Source organism: Colossoma macropomum, unplaced genomic scaffold, assembly GCF_904425465.1.
Source record: "Colossoma macropomum unplaced genomic scaffold, Colossoma_macropomum, whole genome shotgun sequence".
In the NCBI taxonomy this organism is placed as follows: Eukaryota; Metazoa; Chordata; class Actinopteri; order Characiformes; family Serrasalmidae; genus Colossoma; species Colossoma macropomum.
This window is the reverse complement of record NW_023494808.1, coordinates 8,531,653-8,547,902: the sequence shown is the minus strand read 5'-3', so window position 1 is coordinate 8,547,902 and position 16,250 is coordinate 8,531,653. Positions and strand designations below refer to the sequence as shown.

Sequence of the window (16,250 nt, the reverse complement as noted above, 5' to 3'; positions counted from 1 at the left end):
ATCATTCTATCGACTACTGAACTACATCTAAGGATGGCTATATAGCCCAGTTACTCTTCAGTACTTTACAATATTGATAATCACTGAAATATAAGCATGAAGAAGAGAAAGATGGATGAAGTGTCAGGTGAGTTGATACAGAGCTCCAGATATCAGTCAGTCAGTGATGGGCCTTATAGTACAGTGTGCATGTAATTACAGCTACATTCCCCTAGATGGCAGTACAGACCAAAGGATGACAAACTGACTGACATTATCACCACACAGCTCTCTGTTGTGGTCTGAGCCCTGTGTGGCAAAGGAAGTTCTAGTGTGAAAAAACAAAGTTGCTGGTCAGTTGAAGCCCCTCACCCACCCACCCACTCACAGAAAACAAGCAAGAAAGTGAAAACTGATTAAATGGAAAAATGTTCATCATTTCACTGCTCACTCATTAATGTTCCTCAGTGTGCTGCAGTTCTTACAGTATTTTTAAGATATAAAAGTTTTAACTTAAGTTTTTAATGAGTGTAAGTGAACTTGAGTAAGGAAGGAGTGATTCAGTGAAAACAGGAAGAACAATTGTCAGTGAATGTGAGAGACACTCAGCGACGCTTTAACCACACAAAGGAACCATATTAAACTGATGAAGCTCCTTCTGCTCTCTGCGTTAATGAAGGTAGGAAACACTCTTAATACTTCTGAAATAAGCTAGTTTTATTTTCCATATTCTGTTTGGCAGTAGTAACTTTTGAACGGACTATGGTAGCCAGTAAAGACTTATATATTCACGCCATGTACGACCACAGAGAGTGATGCACACCTTTTCTTTTGTGGTTTGAGTGACATTTAACATACACCATGCCTAAATCTGTACACACACACACTTGTTTTCCTCCAGATTGTTTCAGTACATTTAAATACTTTGGAAAAAAGGTCTCCGTAATCACTGTGTTTATACATTAACTGTGCTGTTTACTTTGAGCTATGGGGAGAATTACACACCACTTTAATTTTTAAAAAGGGCATTTATTTAATCAGTAGCTAACAAATGTACATATTGCCAGTACATATTCTAACAACACTGAGCATCTCTTACCTGTAAACGTACGTATTTTTAAAGATACCATTATGAAATACTGCTATAATAGAAATGAGCCAAGGGAAAATAGCCAGTGGTTTCACAATGACTAGATATACTAGACTTCAGATTACTTGTGTAGTTGACCTTTATCTATGGTGAATATTGCTCACTATTTTAAATATACCATTATGACTTTATTTGCCCGTAGTTAACAATTATATCTTACAATTACAGTTATATGTTAATAAATGCTGTTATTATAGAAATGAGCCAAAGGAAAATAGAAAGTAGGAAATAGTTGTTACGTTTTAAATTTCAATAGCATTTTAGGGGCAAAACATTCAATAACATTTCGAATAGGTTACATACAACACTAGAATCAACTGTAAAGGACAGTTTTTGGACATAATGCAATATAAAATTTCTATTATTCTTTTCCCAATTTGAGTCTCTATTCAACCACATTACATATAACATTAAAACTAACAGTGAATGTTTCAGCTAGCTGGCAGCAGTGATGCAGCCTTTGGATTTTGGATATGATGCAATGTCTAATTTATATAACTGATTTTTTTTTTTTAAATAACATTTTCAAGCATATCATATGCAACACTATAATCAACTGTATCAGCAATGATGCACAACCTCTGAATTTTGGCACTAAAGCAACATCTATTTTTATTTTCTGTATCATTTTGACCACATTACATACAACACTAAAAACAAATGTATATGGTGCAGTTAGGTGCCAGAAAGGACACACAACTTGAGAGTTGCCTGAAGGACGTATTATGTATGTAATGTAATATTTGCCTTATATTGTTTTTTTCCCATTTTGAGTTTTCATAGAATTTCAAGCAGATCACATACAACACCACAATCAATGGTATAAGGTGCAGCTAGTTGGCAGCAGTGACACACAAGATTTGGATTTTGGAATTAATGCAAAACCTACTTTAAATTATTTCTGTGTCATTTTGAATTTCAACATTTGAAGCAGATACCATACAACACTATAATAAACTGAATAAGGTGCAGCTAGATGTCAGAAATGGGGAACAACCTTTGGATTTTAGAAGTAATGCAATATCCATGTTATATTAATTTGTTTCCAATCTGAGTTTCAATAGCATTTTAGCTGCATTACATACAACACTAAAGGAAACTGTCTAAGGTGTAGCTAGAGGCCAGCAATGACGCACAAACTTTAGATTTTGAATGTAATGCAGCATCTACGTTATATTGTTTTTTTCATGTATTTTGAATTTCAATAAGATTTCAGCCACATTATATACAACACTAAAACAGCTGTATATGGTGCATATAGATGTCAGCAATGATGGACAACTTTTGGACCATAGTGCAGTATCTACTTTATATTAATTTTTTATGTATTTTGAACTTTAATAGCATTTCAGCTGCATTGCGTACAACACTAATATCAGCAGAGAATGTAACTAAGTTGCAGCAATGATGGACAATTTTGCATTTTGAATGTAATACAATAACGTTTTTATTTTTCAATAGCATTTTAGCTGCATTATATGCAACAATAAAATCAGCTGCATTACATTCAAAGGTAAAATACAAATGTTGTGCATCATTACTGAGTCTTAGCTGCACCAAACACAGCTAATTTCAATGTTGAATAAAAAAATATATATATTTAAAGTATTGCCTTCAAAATAAAGTCGTGTGTCATCATTATTATTTAGTTGTTAGCACATTTTACTGCTAGTTTTTGGATGACAAGTTATTAAATCTAGTAGAACTGAAGATGTGCTATTCCATCTTGAAGATGGTCCTCACAGTGTTTGCTGAATTTATAACACTTTTGAGTTGCAATTAGATTATTTACGTTAAAATACATCAATACGTTAAAAAACATCAATAAATTTGAATGTCGGATGGATATTTAACATCAACCATCAATCTATCTTTACATCTGCAGTGCTGATCTCAGAATGTCTCTGACTGTTTCTCTGCTGTTTCTGCTCTTCATCTCTGGTGAGTCAGAGCTGTTACTTCTCACCAAAGTGTGAACTGAACTCTGTACAGTGAGTTTATTTCTATATGTGATCATCAGGTCTGGGTTTACCAAAAGCATCTTGGCACAAAGATGATTCTTAAGTGATGCAGTGAGCATCACAGTCAACACTCTTTCCACCAGTTAAGATAATCTTAGTGCTAATATGCTTTTCGGAAACTGGGCCATGGTCATTTGTGCTATGCATGTTCAGGGTGACCAGTTCTACACAATATGATAATTTCTTATTACAGCTGATCATTCAAACTCAGCTGAAATGAACAGTCTTAGAAATGAGCTGAAGTGGAGACTTTATGCAGCATTTTTACTGACTGAGACCCAAACAGTAATAATTTACTGATTTCTGTATTTTGTATTGCAGCAGTTGTTGCCCAGGATGGGTGGGCTGTTTATTACAGAACTAAATCTATCTGTGCTCTAAAGGGGTCTACAGTGACCATGAGCTGCTTTTCCAAATATGCAACTCTCCCATCACAATATTTTACTTGGAGCAAAAATCTTTATACAGATAAAGGGCCTCTTGATCTGGTAGGTGATCCAGAGTACAGAGGCAGAGTTCAGTACCACGGAGATCAACAACAGTTCACTCTCAGACTGAAGAATGTGACAGAAAAGGATCAGAGTAAATACTACTGCAGATGTATAAAGGATGGATATAGAAGAAGGTGGCAGGAAGCAGGTGGAGTTGATCTTTCAGTCACAGGTAAGATCCATCAGCAGAAATAAGACACTGTACTTCATTCACTGGTGTTCAGGATCACAAAGCAGTTCTGTAATATGATTAAATGTAAATAATCAATCCTTCATAGCACACCTGAAAAACACACTGCTTAGAATTAAAGGAACCAGTTTTAATACTGATTTCCAGTCCAGAATGTTTCACATTTTGGTCATTCTTCTCTTCTGGTGGCAAAAGGTGTCTGACAAATTTGAAGCCCTGAAAATGAGTTCAAAGTAAGAATAACAAACAAAAAAAAAAGATCATTTTTTAATTTTTATTTCAGTGATACATGATTACAGTGTGGTACATGAAAAACAGCAGTGACTTGAAATATGATGAAATTTTATTTTTAAGTTAAATAATGTTAATGCTTGTTTTTCAGTTAAAATTGTGAAAATGCATTAAAATTGTTGTCTGTCCTACATTATTATTATTAAATGTATGTCATATTGATATTTTAAAATGTAAACAAAATAACATGAATGCAAAATATAGTTTTTAACATGCAATGTGTTTGAAACTAATGTAGCAGTAGACTATATTTTAGAAAAGGTTCGATTTACTTTTACATTTTACATATGAATTACATGTTCAGTGGTGCATAAAAGTTTGTGAACCCTTTAGAAGTTTTTATATTTATGCATAAATTTGACCTAAAATGTCATCAGATTTTCATACAACTCCTAAACGTAGATAAAGAGGAAAAAAATCTAGTGTTACATATCTGTGAGTGGCTAAAGTATGTGAACCTTTACTGTAAAAGGGCTTGACCATACTTTTAGTGAAAAGACAAGCAAGGGTCAAATGCAAAAAGGCCAAAATATAGAAAAAGACAAACATAACAAACAAAATCAAGCAACCAGGTCCAAAAGGGCAAAGACAAAAAGGCAAAGTCAAAAAGTCCAAAAAAACGCTAAAAGCTAAAGCCTGGCTATAGCTAGTCATATGACAAACATCACAGGTGCAACAAGTTAGTATTCGGAAGAGCTGGAGTGTTGATTGATTATTTATTATTATTTATTATCAGAGCTTGGAAGTGAGTTATTAAAGAAAATCGAGCACTGGAGTAAAAACCAGACCATTTATCATGGTTTCCGTCAAACTTGTCAGGTTTACAAACCAAAAAGACTCAACTAGATGCATCTACAGACGTAGAGCAGCAACCTTCTCACTCTCAGCAGACATACCTAATCTTTGTAGTTGGGTTGTTAGCTCTTTCACGGTGGCTACCAACCGAACCAGTTGTGTCGTTTGTTCTGTTTGCTGTTGGGTCAGAGCTTTCAGAGAGTAACGCCTGCCAAAACCTGTTGTTGCTGACCGAGCAGATGGCCTTGAATAGTAACGGCCTTCTGGAAAGCCTCATGGCCCGCTGTCTGCATTAATGGTGAGGTATTCTGTAATGAAACAGAACCATACAGACGTTCGCAGTAAAAAAATAAATGAGATTTTACTTTGAAAGGGTTTGACAAAACTCACACTGAAAAGACGGGTATGAAATTTCAAAAAGGCCAAAAAATAGAAAAAAAAACATAAACAATATCAGGCAACCAGATTCGAAAGGGTAAAGACAAAAAGTCCAAAAAACACGGTGAAGAATCACAGGAGGCAAAACAACACTCAATAGCTTTACAGAGAGAAGCAATACCTTGCAAATATTCTATGCTAGAGCCCGGGCTTTTATACTAAACTATAGCTAGTCATATGATAAACGTTACATATGCAACAAGTTAGTATTCAGCAGAGCTGGAGCATTGATTGGTGGATCATGGAAGTTCATGGGTCACGTGATCTCCCAGAGAGTTCTGGGAAATGAAGTGTTTTTGGACATCAGAGCCAGGAGGATGTGTGACATCGACCATCAAAGATCACACCAAGAGCAAGGCGTGTAAAAGTCGAGGTTACTTAAGAACACAGGGTAACTTCTTAGAAACTAAAGGTCTGTCTCACAGTGGCTAATGTTAATGTTCATGAGTCCACCATCAGGAGAGCACTGAACAACAATGGTGTGCATGGCAAGGTTGCAAGGAGAAAGTCACTGCTCTCCAAAAAGAACATTGCTTCCCATCTGCAGTTTGCTAAAGATCACATGGACAAGCCAGAAGTTTACTGAAACAATGTTTTGTGGATGGATGAGACCAAAATAGATCTTTTTGGTTTAAATAAGAAGTGTTATGTTTGGAGGAAGGAAAAGAACAAGAAAGCATTGCATTCCAGCATAAATACCTTATCCCATCTGTGAAACATGGTAGTGGTAGTATCATGGTTTGAGCCTGTTTTGCTGCATCTGGGCCAGGATGGCTTGGCATCATTGATGGAACAATGAACTCGGAATTTTACCAGCAAATTCTAAAGGAAAACGTCAGGACATCTGTCCATGAGCTAAAACTCAAGAGAACATGGATCATGCAGCAAGACAACGACCCTAAGCACAAAAGTCATGGTACCCCGAACAAGTCCTGAACTTAATCCTTTAGAAGTGTTGTGGAGGGACTTAAAGCAAGCAGTTCATGGAAGAAAACCCACCAACATAACAGAGTTGAAGCTCTTTTGCACAGAGGAATGGGCTAACATTCCACAGCAGATGTGCAGGACTAATCAGCAGTTACCGGAAACGTTTAGTTGCAGTTATTGTTGCACAAGGGGGTAACACCAAATACTAAAAGTAAAGGTTGCATACTTTTGCCACTCAGAGATATGTAATATTTGATTAATTTCCATAATTAAAAATAGCCAAATCTAAATTTATGCAGAATATTTTTTTATATAGAATAAAATTCAAAAGGGCTTACAAACTTTCAAGCACCACTGTAATTGTACCCTCTTTGCCACCACATTGGCAGAATGACTCATTAATTGTAAGCTTTATTAGATTTGCAGAGACTCCTACAGACCATGTATAAGTCCAATCTGTGTACATAACAGTTAACTGAGCTGTTACCTGTAGTACATTAGTCAGAGTTGGTCAGCACACTGAGATGTTTAACAATGCTGTATTAGCAGTAGTTCATTAACTGTAGTACATTAGTCAGAGTTGCTCAGCACACTGAGGTGTTTAACAGCGCTGTATTAGCAGTAGTTCATTAACTGTAGTACATTAGTCAATTAGTCAGAGTTGGTCAGCACACTGAGGTGTTTAACAGTGCTGTATTAGCAGTAGATCATTAACTGTAGTATATTAGAGTTGGTCAGCACACTGAGGTGTTTAACAGTGCTGTATTAGCAGTAGATCATTAACTGCAGTATATTAGAGTTGGTCAGCACACTGAGGTGTTTAACAGTGATGTATTAGCAGTAGATCATTAACTGTAGTATATTAGAGTTGGTCAGCACACTGAGGTGTTTAACAGTGATGTATTAGCAGTAGATCATTAACTGTAGTACATTAGTCAGAGTTGGTCAGCACACTGAGGTGTTTAACAGTGCTGTATTAGCAGTAGATCATTAACTGTAGTATATTAGAGTTGGTCAGCACACTGAGGTGTTTAACAGTGATGTATTAGCAGTAGATCATTAACTGTAGTACATTAGTCAGAGTTGGTCAGCACACTGAGGTGTTTAACAGTGCTGTATTAGCAGTAGATCATTAACTGTAGTACGTTAGTCAGAGTTGATCAGCACACTGAGGTGTTTAACAGTGCTGTATTAGCAGTAGATCATTAACTGTAGTATATTAGAGTTGGTCAGCACACTGAGGTGTTTAACAGTGATGTATTAGCAGTAGATCATTAACTGTAGTACATTAGTCAGAGTTGATCAGCACACTGAGGTGTTTAACAGTGCTGTATTAGCAGTAGTTCATTAACTGTAGTACATTAGTCAGAGTTGATCAGCACACTGAGGTGTTTAACAACGCTGTATTAGCAGTAGTTCATTAACTGTAGTACATAAGTCAGAGTTGATCTGCACACTGAGGTGTTTAACAGTGTAGTAGCAGCTATCATACAGTTCAGAGGAGGCTTTTGCTGTCTCTAACCTTCCAGACATTAACACCATCATTCAGCTAGTGTGAGTCTCCACAGTGTGAGTTTGTTTTCTCTTGTTCTCAGATCTCCAGGTGGAGGTTCCTGAGAGAGTGATAGAGGGAGATAACGTCACTCTCACATGTAAAACAACCTGTAGTCTGACAGTCAGACCAACATTCACCTGGTACAGAAATCAACATCGTTTATCCTCCAGTACTGACCAACTCCACCTGCAGTCAGTCAGTAGGGAGGATACAGGCAGGTATCGCTGTGTTGTACTGCGTCAGAACTCTCTTGAGGTCACTCTTAATGTCAGATGTAAGTACAGATTATTTTTTTTCAATCTCAGAAAGCAAACAAAGCTGAGGGTTTATGTTAAACTGTTCCTCAAAAAAATGTATCCCAAGTTATAATGTCTTTATATGTTCATCATCAGAGGCGATGAACCTCAGGTCCCCCTTCTTAATCAGGGCAATTCTGAAAACCTGGGCAAGACTTTGTTAAACAGCTCTCTCCAGTTACTTAATGTTGGGTCTTGGGTTCTCTTCATTGAGTGCTGCAATAAGGCTGGCTGGTAATTTGGTCAAAGCTCTTGAGTCTTCTCTCAGTTCTCCCTGCTTTCTTGAATTCTTTCTCTAGTCAGACCAATGCCCAGCTGTTTACAGATTTCAGCTATGTCTGCTGAAGTTGTGTCCCTGGTCACTCTGGAGTTCCTTCAGCACTCTGAACTGGCAGATGAACTCCTCAATTAGTTGCCCTGCTGTTGTGGTTGCATTCTGGTCCAGGACTGCATATGTCTTGGGCCAATTTGTGAAATAATCTAAGGCCATGTTGGCTGCCCCATGCATCACTCTCAGCACCATCTTCCTCAGGCTGCGAGGCACCAGCAACTGCCACACATGCTCCCTGGGCACTGGCTCCTCCCACACATGGTACAGCTTCTTTTTGTGCATCCAGAGGCTGTCCCAGCCGGCGCATGCCTGGGTGGCATCACGTCAGTCCAATCCAGGTTTCGCCCCGCCTTCAGCCAACAGCTTGCCCAACACAGCTCTGCATCCTCCTCCTGTGCATGGCAGATATCCTTGGAGTTCACAGCATCAAGTCTGGTGCCAATGGGAGTGACGGCAGCAGCAGCAGTGCTCCTCTCAACTGTCTCCCCATTCTCCTCAAGGTGCACAGTACCGGCATTCCTCAGCAGCACACGGGTGGCAGGATAGGACATCGGCGTTACTGTGTGAGTGCCTAGCTCAGTGTCAGATGAGAGCAGTGACCTATTTCCTATCTATACTGTGTTAAATCCCAAGCCTGCAGCAGCAACAAATCTTCCTGAATGCCATCGATGCTGAGAATGGTTCTCTCTGGGGACTGCCCAACCCTCTCTAGGCAGCCGTGCTCCTATTTTCCATTTGCTGAGGCTCAAGGCATTGGCTGGCATTATGTCCCCTTTTCCACACTCTAGCTGCTTCGCCACCACTCCCTCAGGGGCCGGTCTGCATGTTGCCTGCGTTGCATAGAATTGTTACCTCTGTGTCTTTTTGTTGAGGATGAGTTCCACTCTCTCTGACTCAGTGGTGGCTACTTGAAGACTGGCCAGTGCGACGAGCAGCATGAGCCCTCTCAATCCATCCAGCAACAGCACATTCAGCTCCAGCGCCTCTTGTGCCGCTTTCTTGAACACTGGACCTGCTGAACCATTGTGCTCAGCACTGGCGCCAGCACGCTTTTCCTCTCTCTCTTTAGCCTCGACCTTTCTGGAAGTAGCTTCCTGATTGTCAGGCCTGTCGGTACCTGCCCAAAATGCCACAGAAGAGCTATAGTGAAGGTCATGTTGCTTCTCCAGCAGCTCCACAAGCACCTGTAGCACTTTCTTTCCAGTGCCAGACACAGATGTATTGCGATGATGGCTACCATCAAGCCATGAGGCAGGGTAACTACTTGCAGCTGCACACAGTACAGCTCCCAGGTGCCTTTGCCATTGTAGTGCAGTAAGTGGAGGCTGGCCCCATCCAGGAGGGGGAGGACATAGCGCTCAGTACCCCTATTCACCAGGCTCTGTTTTCTTCACCATCTGCCATTGATTGTTGTTATGCTCCTTGATTTCTTCCAGCTCATCTGCAAAATTCCACTTTTCATACTAATGTAGCACCAGCAAAAAAGAATCAGATAATGTCAATGCTCAAGGAAAATGCCATGAAAATAGTGGGGAATATAACAACAACAACAAACGCCCTTTTTAACAGAGGACGTGGCACGTTCAGGTGAAGGTTTGCATGCCACGCCTCTTGAGCTCCTCTTGAAACATGGAATCTATGTCAGATGCCACAGTGAGTAATGTTGATAATGGCAAGTGATGCATCTGAAAAAATATGTTTTCTTTAGAGACTGTTTCGACTTAACAGCCTGCATGTACAGGGAGATTCACTTGAATATTCTGTTGTAACTCCTGTTAGGATGAAGCAATCTGGGCTCCCGAGTGGCGCAACCGTCTAAGCGTTGGCCCTATCATCAGAAGATCGTGAGTTCGATCCTTGGTGATGCTACAGCCATCCGTAGCCAGGAGCCCTAGAGAGTACAATTGGCCTTGCTCTCTCTGGGTGGGTAGGATGGCCTCTCCTTCTCCCCCCATCACTCAACGTGATGCTAGTCAGCGCAGGTGTCTGTTAGCTGACGTAAAAGATCTGGCGGTCGACGCTTTCCTCCGAGCGCGTTCAGCTGTCCAATAACGTTGAGCGGCAGTTCGAAAAGAAGCGGTGGCTGTCTTCACAGGTCTCGGAAGAAGCCTGTCTGACAGAATCATGAAGGGGTATGGAGCACCCGGAAGTTGCAAACAGAGGTTAAACGTCACGATGGCTGTCCGGCGCCTACGTCATCACTCCGACACCTGGCTTGTTCGAAGCTCCACATACTGAGGAGCACATTGCATGTTGTTTAGCTCAGATTGCTTCATCCTAGCAGGTTTAATACAGACCATCTCAAGATCCTCAACAAGCTGTTATAAACACACTGCTGACACCATTCTGTAACTGGAGCTTAACTGGATGAAGTGTTGTTTAAGTTTAGGATTAGGGCCAGGGTGAGGGTTAGGATTAGGTTTTGGTTGAGGTTAGGGTTAAAGTTAGGATCAGGGCCAGGATTACATTTTGGGTAAGGTAACATATCAACAGTACATCTGCTTAGTAATGTATCAAAAGTACATTTTCAAGATATTTATCTCAACGTATTCAGATGTTTCACTACTGCTACTTCACTGATATGTTGTTGATGTGTTACTAATACTCTATTAAGCCACTCAAAATAAAATGTTACCATATTATTAATCATTTCATGTAATACATTTGTGCGAGAGACATCAAACTCTTCAGACATCTGGTTCCTATCACCACCACTTTGAGCAATTCTGACGCAGTAAGCATTTCACACCAAACCACTTTGAATGACTTCGTTTACATCTCAACCATTTAATTATGCAGATGTTTTGAAAAATTGGCAGAATTCAGTAACAAATTATTGTTAGCCTATCCCCTTTTCTGAAAGTGTAATGTGTCTTTCTACCTCTAGATGGCCCAAAGAATATCTCAGTGTCCCTCAGTCCCTCTGCTGAAATAGTGGAGGGCAGTTCAGTGAATCTGACCTGCATTAGTGATGCAAACCCACCTGTGCAGAACTACACCTGGTTTAAAGAAGGTGGAAGCTCACCTGTAGGATCTGGACACAGTTACAGTTTCAACATTGACTCCAAAAGCAGTGGATGGTACTACTGTTCGGCTCAGAATGAACATGGATCTATAAAATCAGCTGCAGTGCCCATCATTTCAAAAGGTACTTTAAAAAATATGTCATTTTTAATGTTCATTGATACTTTGATGATGTTCATGTCCATGTGTCTCTCAGCAGAACGCTCTATGACTCTGGGTGTGGTGGTTGGAGTTGGGCTCTGTGAGGTTGCAGTGTTTATTGTGGTTGTTTTCTTGATGTGGTAAGAAACAGCATTTGTGTTTGCTTCTATGTTATTTTGATACGTTTGAATCAGTTCTTTCCATATTCCTTGATATAGAGTATGGAAAACATTACAGTGCTGGGCAAAAGTCTAAGACCACTTTTCAGTTAAATTATTCATGTTTTCTTGTTAGTAAGAAAACTACTGAAAAACTATATTTTACAGAAAGTAAGATCTATTCTTTCATTCTGCAGGGACATTTTTCTACACCTCCAAAGTTCAGTCCTAGAAATTGTTTATGCATTTTCTGCTTCTTCTGTTCCAAATAATCAAAAACACGTTCAGTGATGTTGAGGTCTGGACTCTGCGGTGGTCAATCCTTTAAAAACCTTTGAAAGGCTTCTTGATACCTGCTACACATCCTTTCAGACTCATAGTGTTGAGTGTCTTCTCACAGTGGAAGGATGGAGAGAATCTCCTGTGTTTTTTCCAGATCTGAAGCAGCTCGATTTTCTACTCTCTCTCAAAGATGAATGCTTTAAGTACTGTTTATCTGGTGTGGTCAGTTTTTGGTGGTCCACCAGGTCTTGCACAGTTGTTATGAGTTCCATGTTAATTTTAAATTACTTCTCCAGTTTGGGAATCTGTTGTCTTTCATTTATTTTTCTTTGACTGTCTTCCTCCTTATGCAAGTGGATTATCTTGAATCTATTTTCCTCCAAAACATCATTTGAAATATGAACTTAATTAATAAATGTTGTAGTGTAACACCCTTAAAAAAGAAAAGAAAGAAAAAGTATGTTTCTGTTTTGATAATGATATAAGAAAAGAAAAAAAAAGGATGTTCAAAGAAGAGAAGAAAAAAAAAGTGTGTTTCTAACTGTTGATACTGATAAAACACTGCATTTCTCTATATGAACCATTATTGAGTGATCGATTGGTCGAGCCTGTCATTGATGTGTTCGGACTGAGCGCGGGAACCTAGAGAAAGCACACTTAGCTTGCATCACTTATAAAGTGATGCAGCTGTGTTTGCTCTAAAACGAATATTCTCTATCGTTCCCCCTCTCAGGTACGAATTATTTAAATAAAATTGCAAGTATAGTGTTTAAAGAAGCGTCCTTGTTTGTGAAATCTTGTTTGACTGTGGTTTTAATAGCAAATTTTCCGTCTTTATGTGGCGTTTCTAAAATGCGAGTCACTAGATTAGCTCACTGACCTGGCACTCTGATAAAAGCTAGAAGTGCAAAATAAGCGACCCAGCGCTGTTCTAAGGAGCTTTATGCTCATTTAACAAGAGACTTGTATAACTGTTGTAAGTTTTACTCATTTTCACTGTTCATATTTCGTAATGGAACTACTTTACTTAACTGAGCTTTACCTATGGAGTGAGTAATGCTAAAAGGCTAAATAGCTCAGCTAAACATTGCGAAGTGCCTGTTGTTTATTGTTAAGCCTGTTGTGATGTACAGATTTGCTGCTCTAGTTTGTGTTCAAAATGTGACTGATATAGGGCTAAATTGAGGTATATGGAGTTCAACAGCTTTAAGTACCAAGTTAATTAGATACTATTGTTCTGTGTAAGTGAAGGCTGTGGGAAATATGGGGAAAGTATTAAAATTTGGCTACTCGTGATTGTGCTAAGCTAAAAGTGAGTTTAAAAGCTAAAAGTGAACTAGTTGAGAGCTTCTGTATTCAATTTGCATATTCCTTTCCTTTGAAAAGTTGTGAAGCGAATGTATGTGTATGTATGTGTGTTAGCTCAGCACATGAACAGTGTATGCTTTTCTAATGCGCTATAAAGAGAGTTTAATGTAATGAATTCTAATTCTATGCATAATATCAAACGACTTATAAAGTGATGCAGCTGTGAGCAGTACGCTTCGTGTCCTGTGTTTGCTCTAAAACTAATATTCTCTATCATTCCCCCTCTCAGGGGCGTAACAGTAGCAGGACAAGTCACCGCAATATAATGTAATATTCAATGATAAATTATGCTGATACAACATTATCTCATTTCTGAAAGCAGGAACAAAATAAAGAAGAAGAGAACGATGGAGGAAGATGACCATCAGGTGAGCTGTTAAAGCTATTGGAGTGAAGCTGAACTGCACAGTTCAGTGTTTGTGCTGCTGTAACTCATCTGATTAAACTCCTGAAGGTTGTTTCCTACCTGTTGAGTTGATTTAGTGGGTTATTACAGAGTAAACACTACACTCTGCAGTGTAGAGGAGCTCCAGCAGCTGGAGTCATTACAGATCTCCACCTGTAGATGGCAGTACTGATCTAAGACGTGTCTGTAGAGAAGCACAGGTGTGGAGTAAGAGAGCTGTCTAAGGTGCTGATTCTGAGCTCTGCAGTTTGGGCTCTATAGCACAGTCTGTGATTCAGTTTCAGCTCCTCCACACACAGAAACACTTCATGAACTTGACAGACCAGAACTTTATACATTATGAATAACCAGCATATCATGTTACTGACATCTGATACCAGAATTTTGTTCCACAATTTAACATTGTTCCATTGTTGAACAGTGCAGTAACTATGATGTTATATACAGATTGTTATCTGTTGAAATAAATCTGTTTGACGAAGTTTGTGTTGCTTCCAGTCTTTTGGTCTGTAGAGTAAACATATTTATCAGTGAGAACTCAAACTGCTTATGTTCTCTAACTCTCCTCTCTCCAGAACGTTGACCCTAATGCTAAGGACGACACGTACACAGCTCTTGACCCCGTGTCCAGGTCCTCTGATGATGTGTACAACACACTCACAGTAAGTGTCTCGTCAGAAACTCAGTTCAGTCAGACGTTCAGATTTATAAAGAATTCCTACAAAGTCCACATTTCTTCATTTCTCCTCCTCTGCTTCATTCTCTCTTTCCCTCACACAGACTGTTCATTCCAGTCCTTCTGATGATCTGTACTCAGATACTGGTTGGTTCAAGTTTACTTTGTTTTTTCATTTCAGACTGTGAACAACAAACGCTGACTGACTATCACCATGGGAACCACTCAGACTTTACACATCCACCCAACGAAGGAGAGAGAGAGAATAACTGAGTGATGTGCTCAGTGTTTATATGTTTAAAGTATTGCAGTACATCTCTGTGAACAGTTCAAGAACCTGAGCTCTGAATTCAGAAAAACTTTTCAAGTGCATTCAGTGCTTCTTAGTTCTTCTCACATGATTTTAAAAAACTTTTTTGGACAGCACACACTGATCAGTAGCACTTATTTTATTATTATTTTAAAGATGTTTAACTTTTAATTAATTAATAAATTGTAGTTACATGATTAACTCTTTCAAATAAAGATTCCTGATGGTTCTTGTCTTCAAGTACAGTTGGGAAAAGAAGAAAAACCTTTAGTATCTAACATTTGTAGAACCTTTACGTTATCTTGGAGAGGTTCTTTAAACCTTATAAAGTTTCTTCACACCAACACATCTCATTCATACAAATGATTCACTAAGGCAGTGGTTCTCAAACTGGCCCTCAGGTCCCCTCAAGCAGTCCACATGTCTGTTCTGTCCATATGTGTACAAATCATCTAGGGATGGGTTTAACAGTGTAGTGATGTGACAATATATACTCTGAGAGTTGTGAGGGATCCATTTGCAGGTTTATTAAAAACAAGGCAATCCAGTAAATCAGTCTAAAGACTCAGGTAGTGATGCAAAAAGCAAAATATCAAAGACAGATTCCAAAAAGGCAGACAGAGGTTCTAAACACAGGAGGTCAAACAAAAGTTTGTGGAGTGTTTAAAGTGAGACTCATTAGAGAAATAATGAGGTGCAGGTGGCTTGATCCTGGCATCAAGGCTAGTAGTCAGGAGAGAGAGGCCTCTGGTGGCCAGATGGGGAATTACTGACAAGTGAAATGTTCTGTAGTTGTTTTTGTTAGAGTTTTGGCAGCGTCCAGCAGGGCAGATCAGTTTAGCTTCAGTTAGTTATTACCTGTCCTTTGGAATTGTCCCAAATATTTACATTTCTGTTCATTTCCCAATATTCATGCAGTATGAATTGTAAAACAATGCATGTTTGTCTTTCCACTAGTCGTTATGCCTTTCTTTCATTATAAGTTTAATATTTACAGTAAAGGTTCTTCTGAATGAGTTCACTAATGTCTCTTTTGTTGTCTCCTTCCAAACTAACTTCAGCTGATCTACATATTCTCCACATACCAACTATCCAAGACTCTAAAATTATAATAATAAAATAATAAACCTTGTAATAAATGTATTCATTAAACAGCAGCAGTATTGTTAATAAATAACTGAAAATGTTAGCGAGTTAGTGAAAGATGGATGAAGTGTCAGGTGAGCTGATACAGAGCTCCAGATATCAGTCAGTCAGTCAGTGATGGGCCTTAAAGTACAGTGTGCATGTAATTACAGCTACATTCCTCTAGATGGCAGCACAAACCAGTCGATGATAGATCAACCCTGACATGATCATCAAGAGCTTTTACTATTAATGTCATTTAGGGCTTTCACAGTTCTAAAATCTTAGATGCCAAA

The 16,250-nt window shown here is 38.9% G+C and overlaps 1 protein-coding gene across 1 annotated transcript; it reads left to right on the top strand.

The window, feature by feature from the left end:
• The first annotated feature begins 351 nt into the window (after window positions 1–351).
• On the top strand, window positions 352–15,850 carry LOC118797819 (B-cell receptor CD22-like). The gene is made up of 9 exons (XM_036557090.1): window positions 352–658; window positions 3,015–3,070; window positions 3,472–3,813; window positions 7,878–8,111; window positions 11,352–11,612; window positions 11,685–11,769; window positions 13,760–13,805; window positions 14,419–14,505; window positions 14,701–15,850. The coding sequence occupies exons 2-9, from the start codon at window positions 3,028–3,030 to the stop codon at window positions 14,719–14,721; spliced, it is 1,119 nt and encodes a 372-aa protein (XP_036412983.1). The 5' UTR covers window positions 352–658; window positions 3,015–3,027; the 3' UTR covers window positions 14,722–15,850.
• Window positions 15,851–16,250: the final 400 nt, after the last annotated feature.

Coding starts and splice junctions, on each gene's coding strand:
- LOC118797819 (XM_036557090.1), top strand. CDS start 3,028: ATGTCTCTGACTGTTTCTCTGCTGTTTCTGCTCTTCATCTCTG. Junction 3,071..3,471: donor GTTTCTGCTCTTCATCTCTG/GTGAGTCAGAGC, acceptor TTTGTATTGCAG/CAGTTGTTGCCCAGGATGGG. Junction 3,814..7,877: donor AGTTGATCTTTCAGTCACAG/GTAAGATCCATC, acceptor TCTTGTTCTCAG/ATCTCCAGGTGGAGGTTCCT.